The 15040-nt window shown below is 33.5% G+C and overlaps 2 protein-coding genes across 3 annotated transcripts; one reads left to right on the plus strand and one right to left on the minus strand.

Annotated features, from left to right (window-relative positions):
- Window positions 1–8258: 8258 nt before the first annotated feature.
- LOC145579544 (growth-regulating factor 8-like) lies at window positions 8259–11092 on the plus strand. 2 transcript variants are annotated; one of them, XM_081636789.1, is made up of 4 exons: window positions 8259–8937; window positions 9072–9245; window positions 9359–9701; window positions 10290–11092. In XM_081636789.1, the coding sequence occupies exons 1-4, from the start codon at window positions 8637–8639 to the stop codon at window positions 10831–10833; spliced, it is 1362 nt and encodes a 453-aa protein (XP_081492915.1). In that variant the 5' UTR covers window positions 8259–8636; the 3' UTR covers window positions 10834–11092. The 2 variants fall into 2 exon arrangements, with proteins under 2 accessions (XP_081492915.1, XP_081492922.1); XM_081636796.1 differs by having other exon boundaries at window positions 9362–9701.
- Window positions 11093–12439: 1347 nt separating this feature from the next.
- Window positions 12440–15040, minus strand: LOC145579562 (protein IQ-DOMAIN 17-like). Its single transcript, XM_081636806.1, has 5 exons — window positions 14858–15040; window positions 14479–14751; window positions 13669–13911; window positions 13409–13546; window positions 12440–13206 (listed from the first exon to the last, which is right to left on the minus strand). Exons 1-5 carry the CDS (start codon window positions 14987–14989, stop codon window positions 12475–12477), a joined length of 1518 nt encoding a protein of 505 aa, XP_081492932.1. The 5' UTR covers window positions 14990–15040; the 3' UTR covers window positions 12440–12474.

Consider the following 15040-nt stretch of genomic DNA (forward strand, 5'->3'; position numbering starts at 1 on the left):
GTGTAAACATTATTTACACACCCCTTTAACTTGTAGATAGACATTTCTTATACAACAAAAAGCAATTTAGCTTGAATTTTGTAAACCCTTGTGTGAGAAATATGGAGTATCAATATAGCAAAGGTAATGAACCTTTTTATCAATTACAAAAGACAAATCATTCTTCAAAGAGTAGATTTTATTGTAAATTAAGTGTTTCATTCAAAGACTACAAAAATATCCTCCGTAATGAATAATGTGTTTGTATGATCGAAGTGAGATAGTGTAGTGTGACTTTTGTCACTAACTTTGGAAAGAATTCCAGCACAACCGATCGAAATTATACGTAAAAGAAGAATACTGTGTTTAGCTCTTTCTAGATGTGTATAATGTGTATGCATATATTCCTGATTTTCTCCACCGGGGAATGTACATGAATCACAAGGTAAAAAGAAAGGACGAAGAAATGAAAGAGCAGAGCAAACCAGATTTCAGTAGAGCAGAGCAGAGCAGGACTGGACTTCCACAAACTGCTGAGCAAGTAGAGCTGATTTTAGCAAAGCAGAGCAAGGCTAAATTTAATTTAGCAGATTAGATTTCAGCTGAGTAGAGCAGAGTAAAGTAGGACAAAGAAGAGCAGAGTAGCTCTAAAGAACACGGCCGAAGAGATTAATCAGAAATTAAGAGAATTAACCAACCCCTAAACATCTCATTAAGAAAAGAGTGAAGTGAAGGTTACAAAGGCCCCAATAAAAAGAACAAGAAGGCCAAGAGAATAGACTTGGAAAAAGTCTACTCCACAACTCATCCATGGACAAACGTGGTAAGCCACAACCTACTTATAAAGTAAACGGTCATATTCTTGAAAAGCCATAAACCAACCAAATTCTCTTTACTTTAACAAATTTGGCAGTAAAAAATTAAAAAATAAAAAGATTAGATTTTGCTTTTTATAAAAGAAAATTGATGTTTTCTAAATAAATTTAAATTAGCTTTTATCAAATAAAATTTTGATAAAATATTACTGTATTTTAAAAGAAGGATACCCAGTCAATTCCCAGATAAATAAAATTTGTTTATCTGGGGGTATAATTGTCTTTTCAAGTAGCAATGGAGGGGTATACGCGTCTTTTCATGTACTAGTTGAGGGGTACATGTGTAATAACTGTAATTTCCTCACCAAACAGTAAAAGCAAAAAACAAACAGTAATTGGACAGCTCACCAAAAGTACTGAATAAATGACCCTGCTTTTTCAATATATTTACAAAAGTGTCATCAAATTAACAAAAATTCATTTATCTGGCAGATTAACTTGTATTTTCTCATTTTAAAATCCTACGAGTTTGTATTGCTCAATTTACAAATAAAGAATAAAACATACAGGTGGGCACATGTTTGGGAGTTGTGAACACTGAACATGTGATAGTTGGGTCAGCAAAAAATGGGCCAAAAACACCGTGATCCAACTAAGTAGCCCATGAGAAGGATGAGGAGTCGAGGACAATTTTTTTTTAATTATTTTTTTTTTTAATAGAGGAGTTGAGGACAATTAAATGTTGTTGATTCATTCGTTTTTATATTAATGATGAGTATCAGAGTATGTGTAAAAAGTTTACGAGTTGAGTCGAACATCTCTTTACTCGTGATCGACTCGCTCAATAAGCACCCTACTCCGCAACGTCAACGTGCTATTGGCCTTTATACCCTTACGCTAGAATTAAGGTCTCAATATAAAAAAGTTAGGAAATTGGTTGTTAAAATACTTCTCTTTGCTAAATTTAGCCCTTGCGCCTAAACACAACGGGGACAATGCCCTCAAATTAGGCAAATAGCCATCATTTTCACTTCTTTCTCCCAACGAAATTCCTCACCCCATTTCAAATTTAACAAGTACGTATTAGCCAAATGGACATACAAATCACTATAATTATTATGATGTATTATTGCCTCCCCAAATTAACTCCACAATCATTTTTAGGATAAAGAGGATCGGAGTTACTATAATCGCATAATAAATTATTGCGAGCATAGCACATATACAGTGATTAGACTCTGTTTGGTAGCCAATTAGCCATTTATAAATGGAGGCAAGGAGAATGAATTTTAATTATAAATTAGGAAGGAAATTAACATTGTAATTTGTAATTCCCTCGATAATGCAATATCACCCTATTTCTTCGTGTTTTATTATTACCATCCATTACCACTTGAGAAGAGATACTAGATGAAAATGAAATTTTATATGGATATTACACACACACACAAAAAAAAAAAAAAAAAAAAAAAAGACTTAGGGCCTGTTCTCTTCCGTTGAAATTCAGTTCAGCTCAGTTCAGTTCAGTTCAGCTCTTAATTTACGTCTAATGATATTGCTAATGATATAAAGGCAAATTTCATTCTTTTAAGCTCTTATTACAACGACGACGACGACAACAACAACAACAACAACAACAACAACAACAACAACAACAACAATAATAATAATAATATTAACAACAACAACAACAACAACAACAACAACAACAACAACAACAACAACAACAACAACAACAACAACAACAACAACAACAACAATAATAATAATAATAATAACAATAATTATAATAATAATAATAATAATCAATAAGTAATAAATAATTATAATAATCAATAATAATAATAATAATAATAATAATAATAATAATAACAATAATAATTGAAATAATAATACTACTAATAATAATCAATAAATAATAATAATCAATAAATAATAATAATAATAACAATAATAATAATAATACTAATAATAATAATAAAAAATAATAATAATAATAATAATCATCAATAATTAATAATAATAATAATAATATTATTAATAATAATAATAATATTATTATTAATAATAATATGTACATTTGTATATACACATATGTATAGTAATAAATAATCAATAAATAATCAAAGATCACTAATCCGTAGTTAAAAATCACTAATTAATAAGTTCATTTCAGTTCAGTTCAGTTCAGTTCAGTCAATCGGAACAGGCCCTTAATGTACAATTTTGGGTGACCAAACATTACCATGGAATGAAGTAATAAACATTAGTTTAGATACAAATTCACTTCCGTTGTCATCAATTCATCATTCATAGAATCATAGTCATCTACGTAGTATATTAAATGGGCCGATATAGTCCCAAGGTAAGCCTTTAATCTTATGTCCTTAGTTCCTTGCATATAGTATATGTACATGCTATGTTATATTTCTCTGATGAGATAATTAACAAATGACCTAAGGGCTAAGGCTATCCATAAGTTAGCTAGGCTATACAGCCTATACTTGCATAGTTGCATGTACCTTATTTCACGCAATTATTAATTATTCTTGTTAGTCATACAACATCGAGATTATGTGACATAATTTCTGCCACTAGACTAAAACTATTCAGTAAAATAGTTAGAAACTTAAGAGGTAGAGTCGTAGAGTGCATTGCAACGTAGTAGTACTTTAGTACTCCTTAGTACGTAGTAGAAGTACATTACTAGCGGTAAGGATGGAAATATCCAATGGATGATCCGACCAATCGGTCCATCCGCTTTATTAAACGGGTGAAAAACTCGGTATATGGCTGAGAGACGGGTGACGGGTGATGGATCGGGTCGGATTCGGGTGGTGGTTAATCACATCCGTCACCCATCCATCCATCCGTATAGCATTATAAATATTCTTATTTTTTAAAAATAAATATAAATATCTTATACATATATAATATTTGCATATTAGAAGTTGTATAGTACGATTATATTTTATTTTTTATGTTAACATTTGACATATCACAATTATTTTACAATAATTATTTTAATATTAAAGGGTCAAAATAGTTTTCTCAAGTTTTTTTTATCTAAAATTAATTTTTATTCACCCACCCGTTTACCACCCGGTCCATCCGTTTCACCCGCGGATAGTAGATGGATGGATTTCTGGTGATGTATTATGCGGGTGACGGATGGATCGGGTGAAACGGATGGATGCGGGTGGAGCTCCACCCGATCCATTTCCATCCCTAACTAAGTAACTAGCGGTGGTTCTGCCTTTTGGGCATGTACATGGTGGGCAATCGTACAGTGCCTCTAAGTGAAAGGGTCCTAAGACTTGATATTTTTATTATCTGAAATATATTATAAAACTATATACGTACGAAGTATATAAATTGTTGATGATCAATGATTTAATATCAAATTTTATTTGAAAAAATTTAATATCAATTTTTATCATAACATGAATAGAGTAATGTAGTGAAATATTTTTGTTACTGTGTAATAAATATCATAAGCATATCTTTAAAACAATGATTTAGGATCCAAATTTACAAGCTGGGCCTTTGTTATTGTAACTTGTAAGTAGTATTGGTATCCCCAATTCTGTACATTTCATACGGTGGAGTATGGACTATGAAGTACATAGTATATAACATTAATCCTTTAAAGGCTACTCCACAATTCTCGTAATAAGAAATGTTAGATTATTATTTTATTAATGAAAGATACGTTGTAGATTAAATGGGATGGTATAAGAAGTACTTGGTTTTTTTATTTTAATTTATGGCACAAGATAAATTAAATGAAAGTGATGTCCAAAAGAATAAAGCTAGATAAATAATGCTAATGCTAATGCTAATGCCTAATGTCAAATGCCTAGGTAGCAATGTAGCATACATGCACTAGCAACTTAACGGCGTAACTCAAGTGGTGGCAGAGGCGACGACTGACGATACAATGAGACGGTGACCGTTAGTCAATGAAGTATATAACAGAGATAAATTGATGTGACTTTAGACTTTTTTTTAGTAGGGTACGGTTATTTTTAGACTTTGCTTTTCAACCCTGCCTACTCTTTTATTACTGTCTTTTTTGTCAGAATTTCAATGCTTTACAGTTTTACTCCACCAAACAAATATATATTCAAAGTAGAAGTCAGCCTCATACGAGTAGTGATCAAGTGAGTATGTTATTTTAATTTAATACGACTTGTATTTGACCTTCCATTCTACTCGTAGAGTCGTAGCATCTCCTTCACGGGGCGTAATTCTTGCTTGCTCACCTGCCTACGTGGCCGAATACCAGCCCATTGCTGCCATGGCACCATCATTATTCACCCTCGACTCATCACTCATGGTCTTATTACAACACAACTTGCACGAGTCCGACATGACATGAAATTCATAATTAAGATATTATGGAGGCTTTAGCTTAACAACATTGTACGTACATTCTTGAATATATACAAAGTATTTAGCTTGTGGGAATTATGCATAAGCTATGCTTGATACTTGATAGTGGCTAATATGACATTTATATTGCTCAAAAGTTGTTAATTACCCTAAAATTGATAAATGAAAAAAACATACTACAATAGTACAATGTGACTACAAAATATATAGTGTTAGATTTCCAAATGGATTTTTTTTTTAGTTTTTCTAAAGCACATGCATGATCTTTATTATTTTATTTTTATTTACAGTATGATACATTATTTTAGCAAATAACTTTTATTGCATCATTATGGGAATTAATGAAATTCCTCTCAAAACATTACATAACATTCAATTAATTGAGTTATTGAGATTATAATGCAAAATCATGTTCTCAAATAAGTACACTGGTTGGCATTATAGTTTATTTAATTTGTTGAAAATTTGAAATTCCATCTTTAGATGGACAATATCATAAATTCCAAAGATGGACAATATCATAAATTCCCTTGACAAAGGATATCATAATAGGCTCATAGATAGCCTATTGTTTTTAATTAACATCACTTTTTCCTAACTCCTAAGCCTAGCTATGTGGGCTAAACAAAGAGAGCTATACACATACAACTATTGTATGTTGTCCCTACATACAACACCATTAGAAATTTGACACATCATCAGAAAAGGGTAAAAACTAGAAGTCAAATATAAATTGAATATAATGGAACTTGGGCCCATTATTCTAGCCAATAAAAACATGACAAATTGGAATTGTATGTAGGGATCACATACAACAATTGAATGTGTAGCCTTATATACATTAATTACCTCATACTTCCTTTGATTTTCACTCCGTTGTTCACACTTTTATATCAGGTTTCTAAAAGAATTCAATCACCAACACATATAATTATCTAATCAATAATTATATAAAAAAATACTTAAATCATTTGATAAAATACAATTAAATGAATCTCACAAGACAAGATTTTTCCTACATTATGAATCATAGGAGTCAAAATAAATCATGTGACTAAAAAAAGAACAAAAAAGTACTCCATATCATATATGATATACCCTATGAAACTAATATGGAGTAATAAAAGAGTTAGGGCCTGTTCTGTTTAGTTTAACTTTAGTTTAGTCAGTTCAGTTTCAATCATCAGTTTAATTTCTAATTTTTTTTCTCTCACAAACAATTCATTTTAGCTCTATTCAGTTTAGTTCAGTTCAATTCAGCCCTAATTATTTTAGTTCAGTTATTTTCAGTAAATCGAAACAGGCCCTCAAAACGTGGTACTGGTATCAAAATAAATGTAATTAATTATGATGAATACTCATATAGAACGTAGAAAGGAGTAAGAAATGACGTTAGAAAAAACCAAAGAGTAGTACTCCGTATTAGTATTGTCTAGGGGAAGAAAACAAAGAGAAATAAAGGGGTTTGTCTTGAGGTGAAAAATATCAAGAGTATAAATAAATAAATAAATAAATAAATAAATAAATAAAAGTGTTAATAGGAAGTAATTAAATGAGGAGATAAGAGAAAGGCAAAAAGTAGGAAAGTGATGTGAAATGCTTGGTTAATGCAAACATCCAATAATATTAAGCGGCTATTGAGACTTGAGAGAGTATAGAGAAGATGAGGTATAAAGGACATCTTTAAACGGTGAGTTTTGGCCCTTTCGAGTTTTAACCAACGACGTAATTACCTAAGCCGTGAACAAGGACGACTACTACTTTAAGAGGTGCCAAGTTTTGACTCCATCTTACAAACTAGCTTGCCTCCAAACAAAAGTAAAAACCACCATTTATTATGGAGTACTTGGTATAATGGTATGTTTTTTCCTATTCAAAGTACGAGTAGTATTCCTCAAAAAAAAAAAAAAAAAAAAAAAAAAAAAAAGTACGAATAGTATATACAAATTGATTTTTTTTTTTTTTTTTTTTTTTTTTTTTTTTTTTTGTTTTGAGAAATTATACAAATTGATTTCAGCATAGATAAGTAGGACGATTTAAACTAATAGAGTTTGGTGTAAGTTTTTTATTGGTCTATTATAAGGAGTGGTAAGTAAAGACAGGAAATAATAAATTTTACTTCATTAAGAAGTAGTCATAGTAAATTAGAATTTATACAAAGACAAAAGAATACATTACTAGTAGACATTAATCACATTATTACTTTTGAATTATATGGCAGTGAATATATATTTCAACATCACTCCAAATGTCATATTCATTAATGAACACTAAATTGAAGGCATATTGTTTTAAAAAGTCAAGAAAATAAAATACTGGAAGTAAATACGAGTAATGATTTAGGGTCTGTTCTCATTGATTGAACTGAGCTGAACTGAATTGAGCTGAAATGAATATTTTATAAGAGAAGGAAATTAGGAGCTGAACTGAACTGAACTGAGCCGAGTTTAACTGAACTGAGCCGAGTTTAACTGAACTGAACTGAGCTGAACTGAATTTCAACGTAAAAGAATAGGCCCTTACACTCATTAACTAAAATTCCGCTTAAATATATAAAATATTCACAATAACTCAAACTAAAATGAACAATTGATCACACATATTCGACAAAAGTAACACCGATCATTATATTCATAGGAGTAACAACTTAAAATTTAGTGAATGTATGATCATTCCCAAGACCCCAACCTCAAATTAAAAATTGGGAATGTGTTCAACAAGTCCAACTCCAAAGCTAAAACTCAAAAATGACACAATTGACTAAGAATTTGTTCTGTTCAGCTTAATTTCAGTTCAATTTAATTCCTAATTTCCTTTTCTCATAAACAATTCATTTCAGCTTTATTCTGTTCAGCTCTAATCAGTTCAGTAAATACGAACATATCCTGATTGCGTATGTATATTAATCTTTTAAAAATCAATTATTTTGAAAAAGAAAAGAAAAAAGAAAATGAATTTATCCAAATAGCGAGGTGTGTAGTGAGGACAATGACACTAGACTACTAAACCTCTCTGCTCTAAAACACAAACACACACTCTTACTTTCTTTGTTTCTCTCTCCTTCACGCAGTGCATCGTTTACTAATTTTGTCTGTTTCCACACCACTCACTCCACTTACTAACATCAATGTTGGAACCATAGGAAGCATAAACCCACATACCACCTTCATCTTCAAACCTCTCAATTCTACTTTTTAAAAAAACAAATAATCCCCATTTTAACTGTATTATTATTATTATTATTATTATGCAAATTAGCTTAATCCAAATAAACAAACAAATCTTAGTTGCTTACTTTGGCGGCCACCGCTTCTTCTTCCACCCCCTTCTCTCTCCAATATAACAACAAACTAAGCTCTGTCTCAATTTACTTGGAATTTTAACATCAGAAATACTCTGAAACTATAATAATTCTTTCTTTTGGATTTCTGATTCTTCTTCTACAAAATGGCAAGTGGAAATCGAACTAGTGTGTATGGAAATTGGGAATTCGACAAAGGTGATGTTAATTTAGACTATTGTGATGTTGGGTTAGGCTTAAAAATTCCATGGCTCCAACAACAGCAGCAACAACCGCAGTCGCAACAACAACAGAGACAACAACAACAGCATCTTCAGCAGCAGCAGCAGCAACAACAACAACACTGTGTTGTTCCGTGGCTTCAAACACGGCAAACTCACAATCATACCGAAGATAACAGGAGTCCTAGTCCTACAATTTCTGGGTTTTCTTCGGTTTCGCGATTTGGTAACTATGTTTTTACGTAATTTGTTAATTTAAAACATCGCCCTGAGAAATCGGGAGATGCTGAATTATTTCAGAAGGATGGATTATATAAATAATAAATTATCGGTGTTTTTTTTGTTGCTGTTGTTGTTCAGGAGATGGAGGAAGAGTGACATTTACAGCAATACAAAGACAAGAATTAGAGAGACAAACAATCATATATAAATATATGATGGCTGCTATGCCTGTACCTCCTGAACTCCTCATTCCTCTGTCTAAATACCCTTCTATTTCAACTTCTACTATCACTACTACATCATCACCCTCTGGTAATTAATTAATTAATCAATTAGTTTTACCTTTTAGGTACTACTTCCGTTTTATATTATTTGCAATGATTAGACATTTTCTACTCACGCTTTACATTGGGTGGGTGATGCAGTAGGGAGGAAAGCAGGGGTGGAAATGCGATACGCGGGGGTGGGGCGAGGCGGGGGAGGAGATCCAGAGCCATGGAGGTGTAGAAGAACAGATGGGAAGAAATGGAGGTGTTCAAGAGATGTAGCACCTGAACAAAAGTATTGTGAAAGACATTCTCACAAAGGCCGTCCTTCTCGTTCAAGAAAGCCTGTGGAATCATCAACAACATCAGCAACACTTCCTGTTACAACTACACCTTCTGTTTCTTCTTCTAATCCTATTATCTTTACCCCTTTTTCAATCCCTAAACCCTCTTCTCACTCCTTTGACTTGCCTTCTCCTACTCAATTCAACTCTTTTCCAAGGTATAATCTTTTTTCCTCTGTTTTTAATGTTTTTTTTTTGTCTGTTCATTTTCCTGTTTTATTGAATTTTCTGGATTTCATTACTTATTGAGTTATTGATATTGATTGTATGAGGTTGAATTAGTACTGTTCATGTAATTAATGGTCATCATCTATGTTTTTACTCGTACTCCATTACACATGTTAGATATGGCTATATGGCTACATGAGTACGTGTCCAAGTGTCTGATTTGACAATTTGTAATACTGTATAGTGTCTTACATTCACGGGTTAGACATACACGGGTATTTAAGGTGAAATGAGAGTAATTAAAATGGGTCTATCAACTCTATTCATTTGGATTATATATTGGGAAATGGGAATTAATTAAGGAGGGGAGTAAATATTGCTACTTTGGAGTGTGTTATTTATGTGGTGGGGTGTAAGAGGATTTTGTTTTTTCACAAGTAAATGATGTTTGGTGATGAAGGTGGGGGATGATATTTTATTTCATATTTGTGGAGGGGGTTTAAGTAGGGATTTCTTTTGAGTGTTTGACTCTAAACTTTCCCTTTTGGTTAAAACAAAATTATGACTTTTTAAATTAGGTATCCAGATTGGTTCACAAAGAAGGAAGTTGCACCAACTACTACTGCTTGTTTGTACCCTCAACAAATAGGAGGGGGTGGTGACACAACAAGAACATCATCTATTGTTGAAGATCATAACCAAAGCTGCCTTCTTCCTAGGCCGTTTATCGATGCTTGGTCTTTAGGTGATCACGGCGATCCCAAGGATGGTTCGAATTCCATTGACAACACTAACAACTGCCCTACTCCATCCTCACCGCTCAATTCCATTTTGCCCCTCACATTGTCTATGTCTGCCGGTGTAGACCATGATCATGATAACTCCGAGGACAACACCAAAGACCATCCTGAAACAAGGCTTTCATCATCGTCCCATCATCATCAGCCGTTGAATTGGATGAACTCGTGGATTGGTTCACCAGCTGCCCCGGGTGGTCCTTTGGCAGAGGCATTGTGTCTTGGGATATCCGGATCAGGAAATGGGAGAATGGCGAGTCATTCGGACGAATTGGTGTCACCTCATGGACATAGCACAAGCTCTAGTACCACCACCCTGGGATAGCAAAAGGTGGCATGCATCCTAGCTAGTGGTAACAATAATAGTGTCCACCTTAACATTGGTATATCATAAGATTATCATGCAATGTTTGGCTTTTTATTGCACATTCCACTAAATTGAGCACACTAGCTAGAAAGCAACAATCTGTTAATTCTTTGTAGGTTGGGGCAACTCTTTTTTGTAAGAGTTTTGGGTAATAGAAGATAGAAATGCACTTTTTAAGTAGCTCAAGTATTTTTAAAAGTTGTTTATATTTTTGTCATTTTTTTTTAATTTTCTTTTTAAATTTACTTTCTGTCTCCTGTTTAACTTTTTCATGATCAGAAAAGATGTTAAGGAGGATGGTTATTAGACAGTAGGAGATTCTGAAATGCAGATCATGTGTCACTTTCAGTATTTTTGGCCTAATTGTCTTTCTGTTACATATGTCTATGCTGTGACCTTACTGTTCACCACATCATTCATTGACTAAGGATTTTTTTAAATTTGGAAATTTGTTTTTACTACCACATGTTCTCCTTCTCCACAGGGTTCAATTATGAGCTGGCTTAACTAAAAAAAACTTGGCTTACTTGCATACTTTCACCTACTCGTAGACTAGATGTGTCAAAAACCGACCCAATTTGATAAAATTTGATTAATCTAATGGTGGTCGATCTAAAATTCGATTGAAGGACGCAAATAATTAGTACGAAGTATAACTTAAACATGAACTAGATTAGATTGGATCTGACCTAATGTCTTGAATCGATTTTTTTTTTAATTGTACAAGTAACACATTTTTTAGGAGTTATTATGAGTACACTATTTGATTAGTGGTTTTCTCTTTCTTTTCTCACCATTTTTTTAAGCGTATACTTTGACGGTGAAGCTTTGCCTACATCACTTGCCAATTTGCCATTGCAGTCTATTTCAACTGTTTTTTTAGGCTTATGCATGCATTACCAGGGGGTTATATATTGTAGTCATTTATGAATTTTGAAAAGGTTTTGTAATAAAAGTAAATATTTTCAACAAAACACCTATTTGTGGCTTAGTGTTTATGAATTTATTGAGACTTGTTTTTTCCCCTATTTTTAAGTGTAGAAAAATTGTGAAACTTATGAATTTTAGATTGCTTAGGAGTACAGTATGTTAGGGATATCAATAAATTAGAGAGTATCAGTTACGAATAGACAAAATCCAAATGCAGTAGTCATTGGAAGTATGTCTTTGAAATGAAGTTGTCTTGAACAACTTGTTCAACATTTGACGGCAGAAAGTAATTAACTAGAGTGTACGCGTGCCAACATGCTTCATCTGTTGAAAAAGAGTCGCGGCTAGAGTGATTCTATGGCTGCAGCTGAAGTTATCTTGGAATTAAGAAGTGATCATCACTGGAATGGTGTGGTAAGGGCTTTTGATGCATTGAGAGATTGTGATGAGATTATTCCTAAGCTGAGTTGTATTAACATTGTAGTAAAAGAAAAAGATATTGAATCAGAAGTAGGGGTTTTAATTAGAGTAAGATTTTGAACTAATTTTCTACAGCAATGATAATAAAACACTAGATTTAATTTAATCATAGACTCCTAGTTAACAACATAAATCAACCAGTAGATATAAGATATGATCCCTTAATTCCCCTGGTTTATCTCTATTTGTTTAACTTAACCACCTTCTAAGATGACTTCTTGTTGAGGCTGGAGAAATTTCTCCTCCTGTAATATCTGTGTAAGATGAACAGGTAGTCGCTCTATCAATACGACTATACAAGCCTTCCTGAACACTTCTGAAGCTTGGACTTCTTAAGTTCTGGCTGAAGGAACTATAGTCAGTAGTGTAGATGTTCCCTGAATACTGTTGATCAGGATTAGGGAATGAGAGTCGTTTCTTTACTGATGATCCCCCTCGAACATCTCTATCTGATGTAGAATGTCTCTGCCTGGGTGTACTCTGTGTCCGAGCTCTGGCCCTTGCTGATTCTGTGGCTGCCATGTAGTTTGGTGTTGTCGTACTAACACGTAAGCTAGGAGTGTTCGCTGCTGAGTGGCTTTTGTATCCCTTATTGCATCGTGGACTTGCTGATTGAACCTGATGTGGCCTTGTATCGCGTAGTGATGGGGTCATAGGGCGTGTAGTGTTTAAGCCTGGAGAGGCAACATGCAGGCTGTGTCTCCTATGCTGCTGTGATCGCTGAAAACTTGTTGGTGTGCTGAGATGTGGTGGTAATGACTCCATTTCAACATTCTTTACTGCCTCTATTTTGTGTTTTGTTAGGCTGATGTGATTCTCACTATACTCTTTAGAATCCAGCCACTGACTGAGCCATTCATTGTCCTTATTTTCCTGTTCCTTCTCGTCTTTTGGATATACTTTCCGGTCAAATCTTCGTATCTTGATGTAGATAGAAACATCAATGTGATCATTAGAACCATTAACAAATTATGCAAATGGAAGTTAGAAAACTTAGTTCTTCTCCCCATTTTGGAACATGTCTAAACTTATTTTAGTTGTATATCAAGCTTGCATAGAGCCCTTTTTTAAACAAATTTAAGGTGAAAAGAACAAAGCACATACTTTATGTAAAGTGACAAACCTGTTGAGATAATGCAAAGGCAAGGGCTTGTTCGCGGCATAGAGATGCTTCCTTTTTGCTTTGAAACATGGCTTCAATATCCTCTATTGTGTATAAAGGGCTTTTGAATTGCTCTTCAATGCTATTTTCATCTTCTGACTGCAAGTCAGGGTGCATAAAGGTGTGAAATTCTGGCCTAGTTACTAGTTAGTCACAAGTCGAAAAGAAGACACAAGCTTTGCATGCATATAAAGAAATGAGAGGGGGAGGGGGGGTGTTACCATTGGTTTTCTTTGACGGATATTTTTGTATTTGTCCCATAAGTTGTTGCTTTCAGCAAACATAGACTTTCGGGTTAGACCATATGAAACCTTTGGTGAAGATTGATCACAGAGTTTAGCTTGCACACGAATCAGAGCTTGCATACATTTTAATGTCGTCTTTGCTTGCTTTCTTATGTTATGGCCTCTCACTAATGCCTGCAACTTCACAATCCCCTTGAGTGCTCGCAGAGCTCGTCTTGCCTTCAGATAAGCAATTACAGTCAGTGGTGGAAGTAAATGGTATACTGAACAATGCTCACAGGTCTCACAAACCTCTGATATGGCTTTAGTAAACACTGATTTGTAATTGGAATATATTCAGTATATATTCTATAATTTAAATGACATTGTTCATTTCTGCTGGCATCTACTTCTGCTACTAGTTTACTATTACTATCAGATGCATAACTATTCTTAAAAATTCGCGGCATTCAATTGATCAGTTTTGACAAGTAAATTTACTCCTCAGTTCTTATCCATGAGTAAAACTTGTGTTATGTATATACCAGGCATAAACAACATATCCTATTTATTTTCGAAAAGTACTACGTTGTACAAGCATCTTCATATAAAATTTTAAATCAAGTTTGATGCAAGGTTAAATATCAAGGATTTTCCTTATGAACAATACATAAATTTAAGCAAAGAATTACTAATTTATGAAAGAATCTGTACATTTGTGATTTTTAGTCCTACAAATGCAGGGGCACAATGTGTATTGACAACAAACAGTACTGTTAAATAAACAAAAGAAAAACAGATACTTACTAGGTAGCCTCTAAAAACAGTCTGAATAATCAAAGCAGCATAGTATTCTCTAGCTAAATATGCAGGTATTATGTTCTGAACTCTAACAGCAGTCTTAGTAGTTGCCACAGCTGATTTTGCTGCTGCTATACTAGCTTCTGCCGCGGCTATTATGCGTCTGTGCTGATGGATCGAAATCGAGTCTGCTTGCACTTCTTTGCTACTCATATTAGCCTCATAATGTTGATTATGAGAAGAATTTTTCCTGAAAATCCATCTTCTTTTCTCTGTTTTCTGTGGACAGACATTCAGAAATTACAGCAGATTAACAGGTGATGAGATCTTCAGAAGACTGTTACTAAAACTACATTCAGAAAACATGCTTAATTAGAATCATCACCTTTTCCTCTTCTTCATCATCTCTTGCACATTCTTCTTTTCTCTTGCAGTTTTTCTTAGGAGATGCTTTCGTAGGAGATCGAAAAACCTTCTTCACCGCGGTAATCCAGGATGTACCACCCGCCTTCCCCATTCAGCTTGCATAAAAGCTTATACAGCTAACTTAGCCAGGTTTCAGTATTTG

The sequence above is a fragment of the Chenopodium album genome, chromosome 2 (assembly GCF_948465745.1).
Source record: "Chenopodium album chromosome 2, dcCheAlbu1.1, whole genome shotgun sequence".
Taxonomy (NCBI): domain Eukaryota; kingdom Viridiplantae; phylum Streptophyta; class Magnoliopsida; order Caryophyllales; family Amaranthaceae; genus Chenopodium; species Chenopodium album.

What these genes read in the sequence shown, in the direction of transcription:
- LOC145579562 (XM_081636806.1), bottom strand. Translation starts at nt 14,989, where the DNA reads ATGGGGAAGGCGGGTGGTACATCCTGGATTACCGCGGTGAAGAAGGTT. An exon ending in CTGTTTTTAGAGGCTACCTA is followed by an intron (nt 13,912 to 14,478) that starts GTAAGTATCTGT and finishes GCTTATCTGAAG; the next exon opens with GCAAGACGAGCTCTGCGAGC. An exon ending in CCTTTGCATTATCTCAACAG is followed by an intron (nt 13,207 to 13,408) that starts GTTTGTCACTTT and finishes ATCTACATCAAG; the next exon opens with ATACGAAGATTTGACCGGAA.
- LOC145579544 (XM_081636789.1), top strand. Translation starts at nt 8,637, where the DNA reads ATGGCAAGTGGAAATCGAACTAGTGTGTATGGAAATTGGGAATTCGAC. An exon ending in TTCTTCGGTTTCGCGATTTG is followed by an intron (nt 8,938 to 9,071) that starts GTAACTATGTTT and finishes GTTGTTGTTCAG; the next exon opens with GAGATGGAGGAAGAGTGACA. An exon ending in CAATTCAACTCTTTTCCAAG is followed by an intron (nt 9,702 to 10,289) that starts GTATAATCTTTT and finishes TTTTTAAATTAG; the next exon opens with GTATCCAGATTGGTTCACAA.